Consider the following 19,375-nt stretch of genomic DNA (forward strand, 5'->3'; position numbering starts at 1 on the left):
AGCACCACATTCAGAGTAGTGTCTGGACTGACATGCTTAGCCACACCCAGAAAAGAGAAATCGGGAGGGGGACGGGTCAGAAACTGCACAGGAGTTGGTGAAGGGACCCAGATGGACTGTCAGCCCAGGCAGGGGGAACACTGGGTGGGGCACCATCACTGTCTCCAATATCTTCATAGGCAAAAGGGAGCAGACCGTCCTTCTTGAGGGCAGAGCTTCAGTTCGGTGTGGGCGGGCACTGTGGGAGGTATTGCGGGCTGTCCAAGGAAAAACCTGCTAACCTTTAGAGCCGTCTCTCAGCAGAATGTAGTAAGGACATACTTGAGCTGGGGGGTGGGGGTGCCGAACAACCTCTCTGTCCGAGATGATGCCAGGAGGACTCTCACGTCCACCAGGACACCGAACCTGGCAGAGTCTGAACCCACCCTCACTCATGAGGAACACCCCAGGTCCGGGGGGGACCAGTGCCAGGCCTTGCTGGGCAAGTTTTGTCTCTCAGGGTGGTTACCCTGTTGTTACCCACTCGGATGTCGACCTGGAAGCAGTGGAGGTTAAGGCCAGGGTAGCCAGCAACCCAGGGTTGCAGAGCACCAGACCCAAACCTGGGCCAACAGGTGCACCCTTCTGCCGTTAAAAAAACCCAGCATTTACTGAGTGCTGCTATGTGGTGGCCAAGAGGTACTCTGGGAGTGAACAAGACAGGCAGGTCTTGGCCTACATTCTAGGGAGGAGACAGAAACCGACAAGGAAAATGTTAGAAGGAATAAACGCTACAGAGAGAATTAAATGGGTGCATGAGATGGGCTGGAGGGCTGCTCTATACAAGGGGTGGGGAATCAAGGAAGGGCTCTCTGAGGAAATGACGTCATCACCACCTTGTCCTGATCACCCTGCCCACAGCATCTGGGGTGGTGCCCACCCCCAGGGTCACGAGTCTGTTTCGGCCCACGCCCGGCTGCCCCTTGCCACCCTCTTCTCCCTCAAGGCCAGAAGCCTCCGTCCCTTCCTCCCAAGAAGCAGCCCTGAGATGCTGGGAATCCCCTACTGGGACGAGGACAGCTCCGAAGGAGCTGGGTGGGGCACATAACCATGCTCTAGAGACAAAATAAGCCTGGGGTCAGATTCGAGAGACTGGGATAATAGCGGTGCCCGCTTTTTCCAGTCTTTGTAAGCATTCGATGTGTTAACGCACTTAAGGCATCCAAGCGCCCCGCACACAGTAAGCGCTCAGAAAGCGGCAGCTACCTCAAAAAACGTCAAATGTCTCGCTGTGCACGCTGAGGAGGCCGGGCCGTCTCCCTGGGCCTCAGTTTCTCCCGCCGCCCTCTCTGGCCGAGGTACTGGGCAAGTTCAGGTGCACACCCTCCCCAGCCTGTCCACACTCCCACCCCCCGCGGCCTCGGGGCGGGTTACAGCGGAGGAATCCGAGGCCGCCAGGAGTGGGAGGCGGGGGCAGGGGACCTACGCCCGGGGCGAGCCCACGCCCCGCGCCCCGGTGACCACGCCCCATCCCGACGGCCACGCCCCCGGATCCCTCCCCCTTGCCTGGAGTGGGCCCAGCCGGCGTGCTCCTTTAAGGCAGCCAGCGGGCCGAGCCGTGGGTTTCGCCCCCTCCGACGCCGCCAAGGTACAGGCTTCACCTTTAAGGCGGCGCAGGGATTGCTGGGAAGGCCGGCGGGATGGAGGCGGTGGGACCCGCTCGAGGCTGCTGGTCCGGGTGAAGCGGGGTGGGAGCCGGAGCCGGAGCCGGAGCGGGAGGCGGGCCCGAGCGGGAGACGCAGGTCCGCGCGGGCCGATCGGGCCGGGGCAGGTGGGGGGGGGGGGGGGGCGGCTCTGGGTCGGCCTAGGGGAGGGGTCGTCGTGGGCGCGGCCTGTGAAAGGGCCAGGCCAGCCCGCGGGGAGGGGGCGCGGTCCTGGGTGGCCGGGGGCGGGAGCTCGGCCTTTTCAGGGGAGGGGTCCGCAGGACGTCGTGCTGGCCTATGGGGAGGGGTCATCATGGGCGCGGCCTGGCGGGGCACGAGGAACCCGAGATGTCAGCTCCTTAGGGGGTGGGTCTCCCCAGGGTCGGCCGGCCCAGGAGGAGGGGCTGTGTGGCTTGGCCTGCCTGTTGGGGTGGGGGCTGCCCGAGGGGGCTGGGGCCGGATCTCCCAGAGGGGCCGGTGCCTCCGAACGGGAGTGAACCCCCACTATCCCCGTAAGGCCATCCTCTGGCGTGCCCGGCTCTGGCTAAGGGAGTCTCCAGGGAAGCCCCGAGGCTGGGTCGCCTAAGCCGGCCTGAGCCAGTGGTCTGGGCCGAATCCGGGTCCAGCCTCGCCGGTCTCACCGCATTGCGTCTCCCGGGCCGAGACGAGCCGGGCGCGCCCCCTGTAGGCCGAGCACGAGCACGGTGCAGACTGCCGCCTGGGGGACGTGCACCCCGGGGACCCAGGCGTCCGGGGACCCTAGGTGTTTACCTAATCCGGGGCGGACGGCGGCGTGGTCCCAGGCCCGGCACCCCCTGCCCGCCCTCTCGCCTTCACAGGCAGCACGGCCATGGCCACGATGGTGCTTCCTCGGGAGGAGAAGCTGAGTCAAGATGAGATCGTGCTGGGCACCAAGGCCGTCATCCAAGGGCTAGAGACCCTGCGCGGAGAACATCGTGCCCTTCTCGCTCCCCTGGTCGCTCATGAAGCTGGTGAGGCAGAGCCCGGCTCACAGGAGCGCTGTGTCCTGCTGCGACGCTCCTTGGAGGCCATCGAGCTGGGGCTGGGGGAGGCACAGGTAGGCTGATCTGGGATGCTGAGGAGGGAGGTCATGGGAGGGATGGTGTCTTCCAGGGGAATCCTCGCAATGTAATAACAGAATCAGCAGGGAAGGAAGAATCTGTCCCCTGGGGCCTCGTGGTAGGATCCCAGTAAATATCTGTTGAAGAAATGGGAGGGCTTTGAAGACCCCAGCCATGCCTGGCACCAGGAGAGCCTGATCATGTGTCTTATCTGCTAGGTAGCAGAGACTGCATGGCCTAGGAAAACAAAAAGGAAACCCTTAAGGACCACCCCCCCACCCCACCCCCGTTCTTTTATTCATTTGTTAACAGGTAAGTTATCAAGTGCCTACTATGTGCCAGGCAATGTGTTAGGTGCCAGGAAGGTCCAACAAGACAGACAAGATCCCTGCCCTAGTCCAGGAGGAAGAGAGTCAGAAACACATATTTATTCAACATTATAAATTCTCCAAAGAAAAGAGCAAGATCTTGTGATAGCTTATATATAACAGGGGGTCTTATCTATTGGTCAAGACTTCTGAGGAAATGGCATTTAAATCAAAACCTGAGGGAAAGAATGAACCAGCCTCCAGAAAAAGGAGGAGAGTGAGAGGTTGCATGTGCAAAGGTCCTGAGGTTGAAAAGATCTTGTGGTGGGAGAACTGAGAGACCTGTCTGACTAGAGCTCCATGGAGAAATAGAGGGACAGAAAAGGCCTGTGGAGAAAGCAGGGACCAGATCATGCATGCCTTATTAGTTTGGATTTTATTCTCAGGAAATCAGGAAGCCTTTGGAGGGTTTAAGCAGTCAAGGGACACAGTCTGGCTTAGGTTTTAAAAACTCTCTCTGGCTGAGGTGTAGAGAATGAACGATTGTGGGTCAGGGTAGAAGGAGGTGGCAGGTGTTAGGAAGGCACCGCTGGACTTCAAATGAGAAATGGTGGCTTGGAGTAAAGGGGTGGACATGAGGGTAGTAAGAAGGGGGCCACTTCCAGATGTTCTGGAGATAGGTCCAGCAGGGCCTGGGGATGGACTAAAGGAGAGAGAGGAGGGCAGGGTAACTCCAGGTTTGTGGTTTGAGCACAAGAGAAGGAGAGAGCCCGGATGGGTCAGCAGTTCTGTTTGGGCCCTCTTAAGTTGGGGCCGGGATGACACACAGATGGAGATGTCCAGGAGGCGTTGGGATGGGCGAGGAGTTAGACTCTCGGGGAAAGAGTCTTGGCCTACTCAGATCTTGGCTGAGACACTGCCTGGCTCCGCGAATCCTAGGCAGGTGGTAGCATCTTGGTTTCCTAGTTTTTAAAATAGGGATCATGCCATCTGCCGTATATACTTCCAGGCTGTTTAGGGAATTTTTTAAAAAGCTAGTGGTTGTGAAAACATCTGTCACTTAGGCATTTGCTAATCAACTAGAAAGCACAGGGTCCCAGACTGCCTAGCCCTCTGGGGTGGGGGGCGATACGTTGGTCCTTCACTCCTCGGCCAGTTGACTGCCAGGTACAGAGATGAACACACCAGGGCCCCCTCCCAGTGTGTACGGGCACAGATGGACAACAGGATGGCATGGAGGGTGGGGGAGGTGCCCTGCTTTCCTGGGGCTGAGGGCATAAGAGACTTCACTGCATAAATGATCCTGACCATGAAGGATGGAGAAAGGGTAGAGCCTGTGCAAGGCCCAAGGCGGGAAGAGCCTGGAAGCTCAGGAAGGGAGTTATGGAGTTTGGGGAGAGAGATGGGGCCTGAGGCTGAGGCCTCTGGGTCCCCTTACCTGCCCCTGTGGCTTTCCAGACACTGCAGGTTTAGGACACATACCCCCTTCCCTCCCTGGGAGCTGCAGAAGGGCAGGGGCTGCCCTGACCCCTTGGCAGAAGTCAGGATGGGGTCTTTCAGATGTCCTTCAGCTGTTTATCAGGGTTCTTTGGGAAAGCGCTAGCCCTGGGCCAGGGGCAGTGGTATAGTGACTCTGACTACAGGGCTTGAGTACAACTCCTAGGAGACAGGAAGAGAGCGGACAGCTCGCGGAAAGGGCAGCACCCAGCCAGCGCTCTTCATGATCAGAACAGCCCAACAAGGTGGAAACTGGACCATCAGTGCGGAGGACTAGCTGGAGGCCCAGGAAAGGGGATGGGCTTTTTCAGAGTCTAGCAGAGCGAGCCTGGGAGCCCAGGGCTCCTGACCGCAGAATGAAGGAGTTGGGGATCCCCAAGCCTCCCGGGTTCAGGTCTCAGGCTTTGTATGGTCTGTTGGGGGCCCTGAGGCAAAACTCCCTCGATAAAAGGAGAACTTTGGGGCCCTCAGCCTTGCAGCTCCTGGGCCTGGCTCTTCTCTGGGCACCAGGCTGATGGGTGGACAGGGCTCTGACCTCCATTCCGGTTGGCTGCCACAGGTGATCTTGGCGCTGTCGAGCCACCTGGGGGCTGTAGAGTCAGAGAAGCAGAAGCTGCGGGCTCAGGTGCGGCGCCTGGTGCAGGAGAACCAGTGGCTGCGAGAGGAGCTGGCAGGAACACAGCAGAAGCTGCAGCGCAGCGAGCAGGCTGTAGCCCAGCTCGAGGAGGAGAAGCAGCACTTGCTGTTCATGAGCCAGATCCGCAAGCTGGATGAGGACACGTCCCCCAACGTGAGCCCCACTGCAGGCCACTGGGTGGGGGCGCGGGGTGCCTGGGAGCAGGGAGGGACGGCGGGGGCAGACGTGGCTCCGACCCAGCCCGCTGACCCCTGGGCTGCCTCCTTTCCCTGATGCTCATCCTGTCTTCCTCCCCAGGAGGAGAAGGGGGATGTCCCCAAAGACTCCCTGGATGACCTGTTCCCCAATGAGGAGGAGCAGAGCCCAGGTGCGGAGGGCCAGCTGGCTCTGGGGGTGGGAAAGGAAGGCTGTGTGAACTCCTGGTCCTTGGGACCCAGAGGTCACAGCAGACGAGGTCTGTGTGGCTGCCATGTTCTTTCCTGCCTTGTTTCTGATTATAACATCCCAGCATGAGGGCTTAAAAGGCAGGTTTTACATGTTGCTTCTCTCATCCCCCCAAGTTCTATGAGGAGCAGGCTTCACAATTCAGAGCTTTGGAGCAGCCCGGCCTGGGTGCGAGCCCTGCTCTGCCGCCACTTGCTCTGTGATCACTGGTAGAGTTTCTTTTCCTCCCTGAGCATCCTCTGAGGGTTAAAGGAGGACGCATGCGCAGTGCTGAGCCCCGGGCCAGTGCCGGCCTTGCAGATCGTGTGGTGGGCAAATCGGAGCCTCCCTTCTGCAGATGAGGAGGCTGAGGCTTGGGGTTAGGCAACTTGCTCTGGGACACACAGCTTTAAGTGCTGGAGCTGGGATTTCTGTGGGGTGACTAGACCCACTCTACAGATGGGGAAACTGAGAGCGAATGCTTAGTGACTTGCTTGGGGCAACGTGTGAGGTCAATCAAAGGTGTGACTGGCGTGTGCCGGTCCAGCTCAGGGGGCAGTTGGTACCTCTGACCGCCCACCCTTGGCTTTTTGCAGCCCGTGGCCCTGGAGGAGGAGATGTGGCTGCCCAGCACGGGGGTTATGAAATCCCGGCTCGGCTCCGCACCCTGCACAACCTGGTGATCCAGTACGCCTCTCAGGGCCGCTACGAGGTGGCTGTGCCCCTCTGCAAGCAGGCCCTCGAGGACCTGGAGAAGACATCGGGCCATGACCACCCTGATGTGGCCACCATGCTGAACATCCTGGCACTGGTCTATCGGTGAGGGCTCCTCCGGCTACAGTCACCCACGGGAGCACTCTTCCTGAAGGCTCCAGCCCTGGGTCCCAAATCCTCAGTGCCTGCCTTGGGCCAGTACTTGGGTTCCACCAGGCAGTTGGGTGACAGAGAGAGAAGGATCTCGTCCCCAGAGAGGGCTGAGCCCACAGGGTGCCTGGACTACAGACATGGCTATGTCTCAGTCTAGTGGAGGAGAAAGGCCTGGACATGACCAGGGAGGGGACAGCGCACCAGGGGCACAGTTTCTCCAGCACCAAGTCTTGAGGACGGCCTTTGGTGAAAGTTGAGTTCACTCAGAACGCAGCAGGGTTGGAGGAGGCTTCCTTGGCAGAAACACAGCATGAGCAAAGGCCCTGGGGAATAGAGAACAAGGTGCACATGGCACAAGGCGGTGAGGCTGGGATCTCGGGGAGTCTGGCTCGTACCCCAGCCCTGCATGCCCTTTCTGCGCAAAGCCCCCCAGCCAGAAGGCAGGGGCTGACCACATCTCCCCACACTCCGGGTCACACCCCATCATGTTCACTCATCAGTAAGTACAGGAGGAGCGACTACAGGGATCCTGGGCCACTAGGAGGAGGGCTTTGGGCTGGAGGATAACCCTCATCATGCTCCCACCTGCCTCCAGGGACCAGAACAAGTACAAGGAGGCTGCCCACCTGCTGAATGATGCCCTGGCCATCCGCGAGAAGACACTGGGCAAGGACCACCCAGCTGTGAGTGAGGCTGGCTGGGAGGTGGGGGCTTCCGCTCCCCCCTGCAGCTCCCAGGTCCCAGAGACCCTGCCCAGCAGGGTCCCAGGTCACGAAGCCTCCGTTCTCCCACCCGCTAGGTGGCGGCGACACTGAACAACCTGGCAGTCTTGTATGGCAAGCGGGGCAAGTACAAGGAGGCCGAGCCTCTGTGCAAGCGGGCGCTGGAGATCCGGGAGAAGGTGGGAGCAGGCAGGGCTGGGCGGGCCAGGTGGGCTGGGCAGGTGGGGGTTAGGCCCCAACCCCAGCCACTGGTTCCTGCTTCTGTCCCAGGTTCTGGGCAAGTTTCACCCAGACGTGGCCAAGCAGCTGAGCAACCTGGCCCTGCTGTGCCAGAACCAGGGCAAAGCTGAGGAGGTGGAATACTACTACCGGCGGGCGCTGGAGATCTACGCCACACGCCTTGGGCCTGACGACCCCAACGTGGCCAAGACCAAGAACAACCTGGTGTCCTGGGCTGGAGGGGGAGCTGGAGGAAGGGGGAGGCGGGAGAGGGGAGAGGAAAAGGCTCAACCCCTTACATCCTGCTCACCCACTGGGCCCTGCCCCTCCAGGCCTCCTGCTACCTGAAGCAGGGCAAGTACCAGGATGCAGAGACCCTGTACAAGGAGATCCTCACCCGCGCTCACGAGAAGGAGTTCGGCTCAGTCAACGGTGAGCGCGGCCGCTGTGTGCCCCAGCTCACCCGGCACGGGCCGGCTCAGCCAGTAGCGTCCAGCACGAGCACCTCAGCCAGACAGGCCTCACGCCTGGGGTCTGGCTGGTCTGCAGCCACTTGTGTGCACACGTGAGCACACACATCTAACCCACACAGCCTCCTGGGAATCTGTACCCATGCAATGCCCTCCTTTTGCATACGTGTGCCCTCGGCCCAGAACCTCTTCCCCTTTCTCTGCTGGACAACCCATGCTCAGCGTGAGGACCTAGTCCAAATGTCTCCCACACTGGGAAACCACCTTCTGGCCCCTGACAGTCGGTTACTTCCTGCTCTGGGACTCCTCAGCCTGGCCCATCATTCAGGCCTAGCATCATCTCAGGCCATGGTCCTGAGGTATGTGAGGGTCTGCTTCCCACATCCCCCAGTTGCAAGCCCCTCAAGCACAGGCCTGTGCCCCAGACATCTCTGTTCCAGAGGAGGGTCAGTCATGTTTCGGGTCGGTTTCTTGTCCATTCATTCATTCAACGAAGCCCAACCCTGGCCCTTCTTGAGCACCCCTGACCTCCCCCCAGACCCCAGTCCTATGTCCAGCCCAAGAAGGAGAGGCCTACATGAGAGGCTGGTGACAGCCCCTTCTCTCCCTCCAGGGGACAACAAGCCCATCTGGATGCACGCAGAGGAACGGGAGGAGAGCAAGGTAGCTCTGTGGGGCAGGGCTGGAGCGGGTGTCCATGGAGGCAGGATGAGGCTGGGGGTGTATAGAGGGGAGGGCCTTTCCCACCTTCCACTCATCTCTTTCCCCCAGGATAAGCGCCGGGACAGCACCCCCTATGGGGAATATGGCAGCTGGTACAAGGCCTGTAAAGTAGACAGGTGAGGACAGCAGGGCAGGACTGGGTGAGCAGAGAGCCAGGCAGTGGCATCCTGGGTGGGGGCCGAGGCCAGGTTCCACACTCCATACTGCTCAGCCCCAGAACACACACCTCCGTCAGCTCGTCTGTCAAGGCCCAGGTCACAGGCCACCTGTCAGAAGGCTTTCTGTCCCATGACAGCCTGATTATTATGTGCCCAGGTTTTCCAGCTTTTAATCCTGGTGGCAACATCCCACTTAGGGCCCTGAGGTGATTCCCCAAGACAGGTGACTCCAGGCGTACCTAGCACAGGGCCCGACACATAGAAGGGGCTTGATTTTGGTTGGCCGGATGGTTCCTCAGGGCCAGTGTGGGCTGGGTGTCAGGATGGGGCCTGGCTCCTGGGGAACACGGAGCTGGAGACCATCCTGCTCTCCCATCTGCAGCCCCACGGTAAACACCACCCTGCGCAGCTTGGGGGCCCTGTACCGGCGCCAGGGCAAGCTGGAAGCCGCACACACGTTGGAGGACTGCGCCAGCCGCAGCCGCAAGCAGGTAGGGTGACGTGTGGGCAGGGACCTGCGTGGCCCTGTGTGTGATCCAGTCAGGGCCTAAGGCTCTGCCTGATGCACCCTCCCTCCCTCAGGGCCTGGACCCTGCAAGCCAGACCAAGGTGGTGGAGCTGCTGAAAGATGGCAGCGGGGGGCGCGGAGACCGCCGTGGCAGCCGAGACGTGCCCGGGGCTGCCGGGGCTCGGTCTGAGTCTGACCTCGAGGAAGCAGGGCCTGCAGCCGAGTGGAGCGGGGTGAGTCTGGGGGCTGGATTGGGCCAGGAGGCTGTGTAGCCAGCATGGCACAGAGACCAACCTGTCTACCCCGCAGGATGGCAGCGGCTCCTTGCGGCGCAGTGGCTCCTTCGGGAAGCTCCGAGATGCCCTGAGGCGCAGCAGTGAGATGCTGGTGAAGAAGCTGCAGGGTGGTAGCCCCCAGGAGCCCCCAAACCCCAGGTGAGCTCTGGACCCAGGGTGAACTCCCTCTACTCTCTCAAGCTCCACCCTCCACCAAGTCTCCCTTCCCATCAGGCTCCCTCCCCTGCCCCAACCTGACCCCCTCCCTCATCCTCCCCCAGTTCCACTGTGGGCAAATCCTGACCGCCCTTTCCCCCCAGGATGAAGCGGGCCAGTTCCCTCAACTTCCTCAACAAGAGTGTGGAAGAGCCAGTCCAGGTACGGGTGGGTGGTTGTCGGCACCGTGCAGCTGAGGCCCCGGCCCCAGGCCTGCATGTCCTGTGTACCCGCGGAGCGTCTCAGGCATGTCTGTTCATCCAGCAGCACTTCCTGTCTCCATCCCAGGCCTGGCTTTGGGCTGGACCCTGGGGAGACAAGTGAGGGAAACCCAGCTCCTGACTGTGAGTGGGCCAGTGGCAACACAGTAACTGAGGAGGTGGGTGGGAGTGTCAGGGCCCCAGGGAAGCACAAACTGGCAGCAGCACGAGGCTGAGCTCCCTGCCCCTCTGCCCACAGCCTGGAGGCACAGGCCTCTCTGATAGCCGCACCCTCAGCTCCAGCTCCATGGACCTCTCCCGACGAAGCTCCCTCGTGGGCTAATCCTGAAGGGGCAGCCGGTCGCCAGAGTCTCCATCCGGCACTGTCCCCACCCCAGCCCTGCGCATGGGCCTGCTGCTTGCCCCCCCTGTCTCTCCCAAGGACCCCTGTCTTTTCTGTTCAATCTCAGGGTAACCTCCTCCCTTGTAATCTCAGCCTGAGCCCTGGAGGCTGGGCCCGCGCGTTCCAGCTCCACCCCTTATTTATTCCTTCGAACAGGGCTCCCTCTGTTGGAGGGGAGGGTCTGGCCGGGGTCTCCAAGGTAGAGAGAGGCTCCGTGGCCCGCCCTCCGCAGACCCCAGATCCAGGAACACTAAGCACCTGCCGTCCCTTCAGCACCCTGCCCTCCGCCGGCCGTTGCTTCTGTATATAGAGAAATAAGTTATTGGCCGCACCCCTCCCCTCAGTCCTTGGTACTATCCGGTCACCCCACCCTTCTCTAGTGGTACCGCCCAGGCCTTAATCACCCCCATTCCGTGCGGTGGTATCTCCCAGGCTCCACATCTCAGGGGCGGCGCCTCCCCAAAAGGGTTCCCTGGGCAGTCTCGCGTTCCTCCTGGCCTCTGAGGGGTGCGCCCTGCCCCGCATCTCCCCGTGCCCCAGAACAGAGAGCCCTCTCCCGCCGGCCCTCTCATCGCCGGGCCCTGCCCTGCAGCCCGGTCTTATGCACTGCCCCTCCCGCCCGGCCCGCCCAGGCTCAGCCTGACCCCGCCCCGGGCACCGCCCGTAGAGCCATCCTGCCACGCCTCTTCCCACGCCTGCAGCTTCTTGCAAGGGGCAGTGATATGGCCCCCTGTGGCAGGAGGGGCAGCCCCAGTTGGGAGGTGAGGCGGTCGCTCTCTATTTTCAAATGTTGCTGTAGAAATAAAGACGGTTTGACTCTGAGCTGGGCTTGTTTTGGGGCGGAGGCCGAGGGCTCGTAGTGTCTCTACGTCTCTAGGTTGGGGTGGGGTCAGGAGAGACTGCGAGTGAGTGAGTGTGTGTGTGTGTGTATGCGTGTGTCTCGCTCACGTCTGGTCCTGCGCAGCTGGAACCCAGATAGTCTTCACCTATCCCGGAATTGTTTGGGGCCCCACAGATTCAAGACTTTTTTCCTAACAAGCTTCATCTCTGAGATTCTAGAGACCACGGGCTTTGATTGCGCTTTGGCCCTTACCAAGCTCTTTGACCTTGAGCGAGTTACTGAGACTCGATTTTTTTCGTCTATAAAATGTGGGACACAACTTCCTGGGGTTTGCGCCTGGGAGTTAGGAGCGCCAGCACACAAAGAACCCTGGATAAATGAACTTTTATTAATGCTTCCGGGAGCGGGGAGTATAAGGATGAATGCCTCTGTCAGACAGATGTGAAACGTGCCAACCCCAGCACTGAATTGAACATCCAGCTCGGGGACGCTGTCAGGCTCCCGAGCGCTGTCCTCAAGCACAGGTACTTGTAGGGAGCGAACTACAAGCTCCAGAAGGCAATGCGCGGCGATGGTGGGGCGTGGGCCTCTCCGCTTTACGCCTGCGCAGCGGAGGTGAGTTGGACAATGTAAGGAGACTACAAGTTCCGAGGAGCGACTCGGCGAGGACCCCAGTCGGGAGCGTTTGCGCCTGCGCGTCGCGGGCGGGGCCTCTGGGGCGGAGCGGCCACCATCTTGGAACGGGAGGCGGAGCAGAGCTGACTGGGAGCGACCGAGCGGGCCGCCGCCGCCGCCATGAACCCCGAATAGTGAGTGCGCCCCGCCCGCGCCGTCCGGCGCAGCCTCGATCCCGAGTACGGGGCTGTACGCTTACTGGGATTGTCCGGCCCGGGTCAGGACTGCGCGGCGCCCCCACATCCGGGTCCCTCTTCCGCTGACCTCCCCCCCTCACATCCGGGTCCTGCCCCTCCCCCGGGGGCCCCAGGACCCCGGCGCGGCACCCCGAGTTCTTGCATCCGGACCCGGAGACTGCGACCTCGAGGGACACCACTTGGAGCCCAAGGCACCGGCACTAGCAGGCCTTGTCGGTCAGGTGACCCCGCAGCCCGGGTGTTTCCGGGCCTCAGTTTCCCCACCTGCTGCCTGAGAGCGGCGGCCTGGGTGCTAACGAGGGTCCCGGCATTGTGGAGCCCGTCACCAGAGTTTCTGGTCTCGGGCCCTTTAGGTCGGGCCGTGCATTCTGCCCTCCCGTCCTGCCGGAATCCGGTTGCTGGGGGCTGGCCCGCTGGGAAGCTCTCCCGCAGGTCCTCCCCTCGGGGCTGCCGCCTGGCCCTTCATCTGGATCAGAGTGCGCTGCCGCTCCCAGCGGCCGGTCCCCTGCCGCCCTCCCCTCCGCTTTGCGCAAGCCCCCGGCGCCACCGTCACACCCCTTCTCTTCACCGTCACCCTGCTGATGAAGTTTAGATGAATGTGGCATTTGCTTCCTCCCTTCCAGTGGAATTCTTTGTTTCTCAAACTCTCCTCACTTCTTGGTCACTCCCCCTACGGGTAGGTGGCCCACATCTCTGCCCCGACTTCCCACTGACAGTTTTCCCCGAGTGTCAGTTATTTTCTTCCTCTTCTGTCACTTCCTTTTTTCTGCTCCAAATCCTGGCCTCAGATTTCCTTGGGGAAGCGTGAAGCTCTGAGCTGGATTATAAGGGGTAACAGAGAAGGGAACCAACAGGCTTTCACAAAGACTTTGGAGTCTGAACCTGGCTTCCAGTATTGAAGTTAACAGCTGTGTAACTTAGGGCAAGTCACTTCCCTTCTCTGGCCTCCGGTTTCCTTAGTTGGGAATAACAGCACTCACTTCATTGGACTGTTGTGAGGCTTAAATGAGATGAAGCGTTTGAGGTACTTAGTACAGGGCCAGGGCACGTAGGAACTGGATACATTTTACCTGCTGTTATTGTTGCCACTTGTTGACCATCTCTCCTTAGAGGCTTCATACCAGGCTCTTTACATAGATATTCAGTTTATAAGTCCTAGGCTGAGCCCTGGCTTCCACTTCTGGGGTCTCTCCTGCCAAGTCAGGTAGGGCACAGGGCAGTGTAGGAGGGTTTCCCTAAATAGCCCCTACTGGACCCGAAACCATGGAGTCTATCAGGAATTGGGTAGGATACCCAGCCCTGTCACGTAACTGGTTGAGATCCTTGGCAAAGCACCTTCCCTTCTGTGCCTCCATTTCCTTCTCTGTAAAGGAGGATTTCAGATGCACCCCTTTGGGCCAGCTGTGTTATCGGGAGTGGTCGGCCTGTCCCATCCCAGGACTTGGGTGGGGAGGATCTTGTGAGTGCCTTTGTACTCTAATCCAAGGCACGCTTCACAGTGTGGGAGAACGCTGTAGTTGTGACTCCAGGATGATGGCGGGTGGGCTCCCTGCCTGCCTTCACACCTTCCCATCCTTTCTCTCCAGTGACTACCTGTTTAAGCTGCTTTTGATTGGTGACTCGGGCGTGGGCAAGTCATGCTTGCTCCTGCGGTTTGCTGTGAGTAAGAAGCTTCCCATACCATCCACCTGGGGTCCTGACTGGTGGCCGGAGGGAGAGGGGGCAACCCAGAGAGTAGTGGTTGCAAGACCTGGAGACCAAGGATAAAGTTGCAGGACCGGCCGACAACACATCTGACTGAACAAGGGATAGGGCTGGCAAGATGTGGGTGCTGAGAACTGGGGCTTAGCAGTTAGGAGCTCAGCTGGGGCAGGGAACTGGAGGGAAGTTTTCCAGATGGGCCTCAGACCTGTTCACTCAGGCCATTTCACTGGCCCCCAATCTTTCAGGATGACACATACACAGAGAGCTACATCAGCACCATCGGGGTGGACTTCAAGATCCGAACCATTGAGCTGGATGGCAAAACCATCAAACTTCAGATCGTGAGTGTTGCGCCTCCAAGAGTCCCTGGTGCAGAGACATCGCCCTCGGGAGGGGAGGAGGCTCTGGGCAGGGAGCCCAGGGCTGATCTGGCCCTCTCTCTTACTGTCTTGCAGTGGGACACAGCTGGTCAGGAACGATTCCGAACCATCACTTCCAGCTACTACCGGGGGGCTCACGGCATCATTGTGGTGTATGATGTCACGGACCAGGTACTCCTGGGCTCATCATCCCCCACTGTGCCTCCTCAGCCTCAGATCTTTGGCTTTTGCTTCTTTTTACTGTTCCCATTCTCTCTTCCTCATGCTGCCTGGAAAGGAGACTGTTTTCGGACTCATTTCACAAGGAGGGAAATAGCTGCAGAAATGGATCTTCCCCAGGCCCTGCTGCAGGGCCTTGGCAGAAGCAGGCCTCACCTCCTTGTCAGACTTGCCACCTTATTCTAGACCTTCCAGGCCCCTGTGTTTTGTGGGGTTTTAGTCAGCTGTTTGGTTGCTGTGCTGGGCCCGTGGCCTCCTGGGTAAAGACACCATGGAGAAGCAATTGGAGGCCCTTACACAAGAAAGTGAGGGAGCCCTGCACGCTGGGCCTTGTGTGAGCAGAGTTCTGGGAGGCCTGTGTCTGCTGTGACAACATTAGTCGTGTGTCATTGGCAGCAATGCTGATTTTAACAGTAAGCAACAGTCCTGTCGGGCCTTAGAGTTCACAGAATCTGTCACAGCCCTTTGATGCTTATAGCACTCCAGAGAGGTTTGTATTATATTCCTGATTTACAGCTGAAGAACTGGCTCAGGGTGGTAAGACTTTCTTAGGCCCTGCAGCCGGTTAAGTGGCAGAGGCAGAAAACCCAGGCCAACTGATTCTACCTGTTTCGTTCTTTTTAAAGTTTGTTGCTTCACGGGGGTCAGGCCCTGGGGACATGGAGATGCTTGTATCAGTCCCAGGCCAGGAGGAGTCCCTGCCCTAAGGGGCAGCTGGGCTGTCCGGCTCACCAGGGACTTGTGATGCCTCTTCGACAACAAGCTGTGGGTGAACTGTGCTCCACTCAAACAGAGGTCACCAGGGACCTCCAACTGCCAAATCCTGTGACTTCACTTCAGTTTTTGCCTCTCGTGGCTTTTAACTCTGTTCTCTTCCCTCTCCTTGAAAAAGTTACCATCTCAAGCTCTCCCACCTCTTGCCGCATTAGATTCTCTTTTCAGTGACTTTTTACTGGTCTGTCCTGTGCTGCCCCCCAACAGCCCCAGATTTCATGCTTCCTGGTTGCCCCAAGCCGCCTCTTGACTGTCCCTGCACAGTTCTGGCCACCTTATGATTTGGCTTCTGTTTTGTGTTTTGTGATTCCTGCAGCTAAACAGCTGTCATTGTGGGTCACCTCCTCTGTGTCCTGCACTTTGTGGGCACTTTATGTCTGTATTCTCATCTTCACAGTATCACCCAGTAAACTCAGTGGTGGGGTCCCTCTTTTCCAGATGAGGAAACACGCTTGGAGATGCATTAAGTTTGCTGCCCGTGGTTTCACAGCCAGAAAAGGCAAAGCCAGTGTTTGAACCCAGGGTTCTTTGCTTCCCAGCACATCCTTTCCTGGCCCTAGACCGCTTCTAGGCCGTCTGCAGAACTCAGCATGTCCGGTGCTGGTTCCTCCCACCTCTTCCTGAACTGGCTCCTGCATCCTCATCTTTATAACAGAGTCCCTGTTGGCCTGACCAGAAAACTCTTCCCTCCCCCATCCTGTCAGTCCCTGGGTCCCTCTGTTCTCCCCAAAAATCTCTCTCAAATCTGTCCCCTTGTAATAATAGCCGTGATGAGAATAGCAGCTCTTGCTAATTGAGCACTTGTTATGAGACAGACTTGCATGCATTATCTCATGCTCACAACAGCCCCACCGGGAGGTACTGTTTCATAGAAGTGAGGAAGCTGAGGTTCAGAGAGGTCAGGTGACATATCTAGGGTCAGACAGTAAATGGCAGAGGTGGGGCTTAATCCAGGATGGTCTGACTAAATCCTGTGCTCTTCCCTGCCTCATTCCCTGGCTCAGGGCACATCTCTTCCCTGGATTATTCCAACCATCTCCCAGTTGGTCTCCATCTTCTTGCTAGTCTGATCTGGCCTCTGCACTCCTGCCAGGACTATCTTCCCAGAACACAGGTGTGCTCCTGCCGCTCCCTTCCTAAGAAAACCTCCACTGGCTCCTGGTTGTCTAAGATTTAGCCAGGCTGAGACCCTCCCTGCGCGGGCCTGCCTCCTCTTCCTCTCCTTCCCTACTCAGGGCCTGCGTCGCAGCAACTTTTCGCTTTTCCCTCTCCCCAAAGACACCACAGCCCTCCCATCCCATCCTGTGACCCGGCGTATGTCGTCTCCTCCCCTTGCCCCTATCCCCGTCCCTCCACTGGTGCCCACACTGTGGGGGGGGGGGGGGGGGGTTGTCCCTGCAGGTAGTCCCTGAGGTCAGCTGTAACCTCCCCAGCCAGAGATGGTGCCGGAGCTCCACCAGCTCATGCCTTCTCTCCCTGCAGCGCTGGTCACCCTGTCTTGCCATTGTGTGCATCCTAGTCTAGTCCTCCACTGTCCCCTGAGTGCTTTAGGGCAGGGCCCAGGCATGATTCCATTATCTGAACCCAGTGCCCAGCACAGGGTCCCACCTGGGGTGTGGCAGGAGGTGTACGTTTGAACCCAGTGTGATATGACCAGACCTCTGGCTCCTAAGAAGGGAAAGCAGCTCTAGCTCAAGCATGTTCCTAAAAGTTCTGTCCTTTGTCGGCGTGCCAGGATTGGGGGGTAGGGCATGGCAGGCTGCAGGGAGAGCCAGGCTGAGTGAGGAAGCTGTTGGTGGCAGAAGTAGGACGAGTGTTAGGCCCCGTTCCCAGGATATCTGTCTCCCACATAGGCAAGGGTCTCCTCGGCGAGGGTCCTCCGCCTCCCACCCGGCTCCAAGGGTTCAAACCTTAAAGGGATTTTAAGGCCCCTGTGGGGACTTTGTAATTCTTGCTAACCTGTTACCCTTCGTTTCTGTCTTCCCTCTGGCCTGTCTCCCTTCTGATGCCGTTTGCTCCCTACATGTGGTTAGGCCTTTTCTATGTTTCGGGGAGACACGAGCAGCTGCAGGAAGCAGAGCTGGCTGGCCTTGGCCTAAGCTCTTTAGGTGTCGGGGCTCTTGGCAGACACTGGGGCTCTGCTGGGCCTGGCTTTTGGGGTCTCAGACAGAGGAGGGCAGGAAGGAGAGCTAAGCCTGGATGAGCTTCCTCTGGGTCCCTGAGCCCAGGGTGCCTTCTTCTTTCAGGAGCCCAGGACAACCGCCTTTCCCCTCAAAACCCCTGTTCTCCAGGCCTAGGGTAGGGGTGGGAGTTGGGAGCAAAGTAACGTTTGGTCTGGTTCCTCTAGGAATCGTACGCCAACGTGAAGCAGTGGCTACAGGAGATCGACCGCTATGCTAGCGAGAATGTCAATAAGCTCCTGGTGGGCAACAAGAGCGACCTCACCACCAAGAAGGTGGTGGATAACACCACAGCCAAGGTGAGCAGGCCTGGGTCAGGCCGCCTGGGTGGGCTGAGGCCTGCTGCCCCTCACCCCCTCTCCCCTCCTCTTCTCTCCTCTCCCCTTGTCAGGAGTTTGCAGATTCCCTGGGCATCCCCTTCTTGGAGACAAGTGCCAAGAATGCTACCAACGTCGAGCAGGCGTTCATGACCATGGCTGCTGAGATCAAAAAGCGGATGGGGCCTGGGGCAGCCTCAGGGGGTGAGCGGCCCAACCTCAAGATTGACAGCACCCCCGTGAAGCAGGCTGGTGGCGGCTGTTGCTAGGAGGGGCTCGTCGGGTGGGACCAGAGGGGGCACCTTCTCCAGATGATGCCCCTGGAGGGGACAGGAGGTGCCTCCCTCTCCTGGGGCATTTGAATCTGTGGCTTTGGGGTGTCCTAGGCTCCCCATCTCCCTCTGGCCCATCTGCCTGCTGCCCTGAGCCCCGGTTCTGTCAGGGCCTCCAAGGGAGGACACCCAGGACCTGTGGCTGGGGTGGGGATGTGGGCTTGCTCTGCTGCTGCCTCTAGGTGACTTTCAAAGATACCCCACTGCACACCTTTGGATGAGGGCTCCTCTGTCTCCCTCCCCCTGCCCCCATGTATGCTGCAGCGGGTTCCTCTCCTTACCCTTCTTCCTTCTCTCCCGTGCACAACCTCTTCCCCAGGAGCTGAGGGCCTCCCTGGCCTCTACTGCCCCTGGCTGCAGTCAGCACTTGGGGCCAGGAATGGGACCAGGGGATTCAGGGCCCTGGGCTGGACCTCAGGACGGGCATGGGGCCACAGGGGCCCAGCAGCCCACTTTTCCTCTCCTCCCTGCCTCCCCTCCCACACTCACAGCTCGAACCGTCCAGCTGCGGTGGGGTCTGAGCACATCTAGGGCAGGTGGGCGGGCAGCCACGCTGGGCTTCTGTCTTGAACCCAGAGGGAGCCTGCTTCTGCCACCCCCTGCCCTGCCAGAGCCAGGCCCATGTGCTGCCTGCCCACCGTGCCCCTTTGTCCCCAAGGCAGGCAGAGGCGGGAGGCCCACCGTGCCAGAGGCTGGGCACCAGCCTTAACCCTCACTCTGCCAGCACCTCCTCCCTTTCTGCGAGGCAGCACATCTGGCTCATTCTCCCCCTTCCGTCCCACGGAGCCTGTGAGGGCGGATCCTCATCCCCTGTCGCTACTTCTCTGGGAATGTGGGTGCCACCCAGGGTTGGGGGGGCCTCTCCACTTCCTCCCTCCCACCCAGGATCCTAGGCCCCTGCCCTCTGACACAGCTTCTTCCTGCAGGAAAGCAAACCTTTGATCTCTACCTGAGAAGCCATGTCCCTTGTGCTGTCTCTTGCCTGTCCCACCTGTGCCCTGCCCTCCAGCTTGTATTTAAGTCCCTGGGCTGCCCCTTGGGGTGCCCCCCCCCCCACTCCCAGGTTCCCCTCTGGTGTCACGTCAGGCATTTTGCAAGGAAAAGCCACTTGGGGAAAGATGGAAAGGACAAAAAAAATAAATTTCCACTGGCCCTCGGGTGAGCCGAGGGTTTTTGCAAGGAAGTTGTGGTGGCTGTGTGTGGTCTGTGGTGCGAGGGACCTTGGGGTGGGGGTTGGAACTGGAGCCCTGGACTTGGTGGGCCACACAGGGGTCCTGGCTTGGGCTGTGTGTCCTAGGGTTGCTGTTGAAAGTCCTTGACCCATTTCTTGAAGCCAGGAGAGCTGCCTGCTTGCGCTTCTGTGGTC

The 19,375-nt window shown here is 59.5% G+C and overlaps 2 protein-coding genes across 4 annotated transcripts; both read left to right on the forward strand.

Moving 5' to 3' along the window:
- Positions 1 to 1,678: 1,678 nt before the first annotated feature.
- On the forward strand, positions 1,679 to 11,212 carry KLC2 (kinesin light chain 2). Of its 2 annotated transcripts, XM_057728318.1 has the most exons (16): positions 1,679 to 1,781; positions 2,486 to 2,760; positions 5,129 to 5,359; positions 5,504 to 5,573; positions 6,226 to 6,448; positions 7,092 to 7,179; positions 7,296 to 7,397; positions 7,489 to 7,662; positions 7,770 to 7,869; positions 8,521 to 8,570; positions 8,679 to 8,746; positions 9,171 to 9,279; positions 9,371 to 9,529; positions 9,606 to 9,730; positions 9,892 to 9,949; positions 10,247 to 11,212. In XM_057728318.1, the coding sequence occupies exons 2-16, from the start codon at positions 2,533 to 2,535 to the stop codon at positions 10,328 to 10,330; spliced, it is 1,869 nt and encodes a 622-aa protein (XP_057584301.1). In that variant the 5' UTR covers positions 1,679 to 1,781; positions 2,486 to 2,532; the 3' UTR covers positions 10,331 to 11,212. The 2 variants fall into 2 exon arrangements, with proteins under 2 accessions (XP_057584301.1, XP_057584299.1); XM_057728316.1 differs by lacking the exon at positions 10,247 to 11,212 and having other exon boundaries at positions 9,892 to 10,212.
- A 678-nt stretch (positions 11,213 to 11,890) lies between these two features.
- On the forward strand, positions 11,891 to 19,192 carry RAB1B (RAB1B, member RAS oncogene family). 2 transcript variants are annotated; one of them, XM_057728988.1, is made up of 6 exons: positions 11,891 to 12,040; positions 13,690 to 13,762; positions 14,053 to 14,148; positions 14,263 to 14,358; positions 17,528 to 17,659; positions 17,752 to 19,192. In XM_057728988.1, the coding sequence occupies exons 1-6, from the start codon at positions 12,027 to 12,029 to the stop codon at positions 17,944 to 17,946; spliced, it is 606 nt and encodes a 201-aa protein (XP_057584971.1). In that variant the 5' UTR covers positions 11,891 to 12,026; the 3' UTR covers positions 17,947 to 19,192. The 2 variants fall into 2 exon arrangements, with proteins under 2 accessions (XP_057584971.1, XP_057584970.1); XM_057728987.1 differs by lacking the exon at positions 11,891 to 12,040 and adding an exon at positions 12,633 to 12,779.
- Positions 19,193 to 19,375: the final 183 nt, after the last annotated feature.

The sequence above is a fragment of the Hippopotamus amphibius genome, chromosome 3 (assembly GCF_030028045.1).
Source record: "Hippopotamus amphibius kiboko isolate mHipAmp2 chromosome 3, mHipAmp2.hap2, whole genome shotgun sequence".
NCBI lineage: Eukaryota > Metazoa > Chordata > Mammalia > Artiodactyla > Hippopotamidae > Hippopotamus > Hippopotamus amphibius.

Coding starts and splice junctions, on each gene's coding strand:
- RAB1B (XM_057728987.1), top strand. CDS start 12,700: ATGTGGCATTTGCTTCCTCCCTTCCAGTGGAATTCTTTGTTTCTCAAA. Junction 14,359..17,527: donor TGTATGATGTCACGGACCAG/GTACTCCTGGGC, acceptor TGGTTCCTCTAG/GAATCGTACGCCAACGTGAA. Junction 17,660..17,751: donor TGGATAACACCACAGCCAAG/GTGAGCAGGCCT, acceptor TCCCCTTGTCAG/GAGTTTGCAGATTCCCTGGG.
- KLC2 (XM_057728316.1), top strand. CDS start 2,533: ATGGCCACGATGGTGCTTCCTCGGGAGGAGAAGCTGAGTCAAGATGAG. Junction 7,870..8,520: donor GGAGTTCGGCTCAGTCAACG/GTGAGCGCGGCC, acceptor CTCTCCCTCCAG/GGGACAACAAGCCCATCTGG. Junction 9,530..9,605: donor CTGCAGCCGAGTGGAGCGGG/GTGAGTCTGGGG, acceptor TCTACCCCGCAG/GATGGCAGCGGCTCCTTGCG.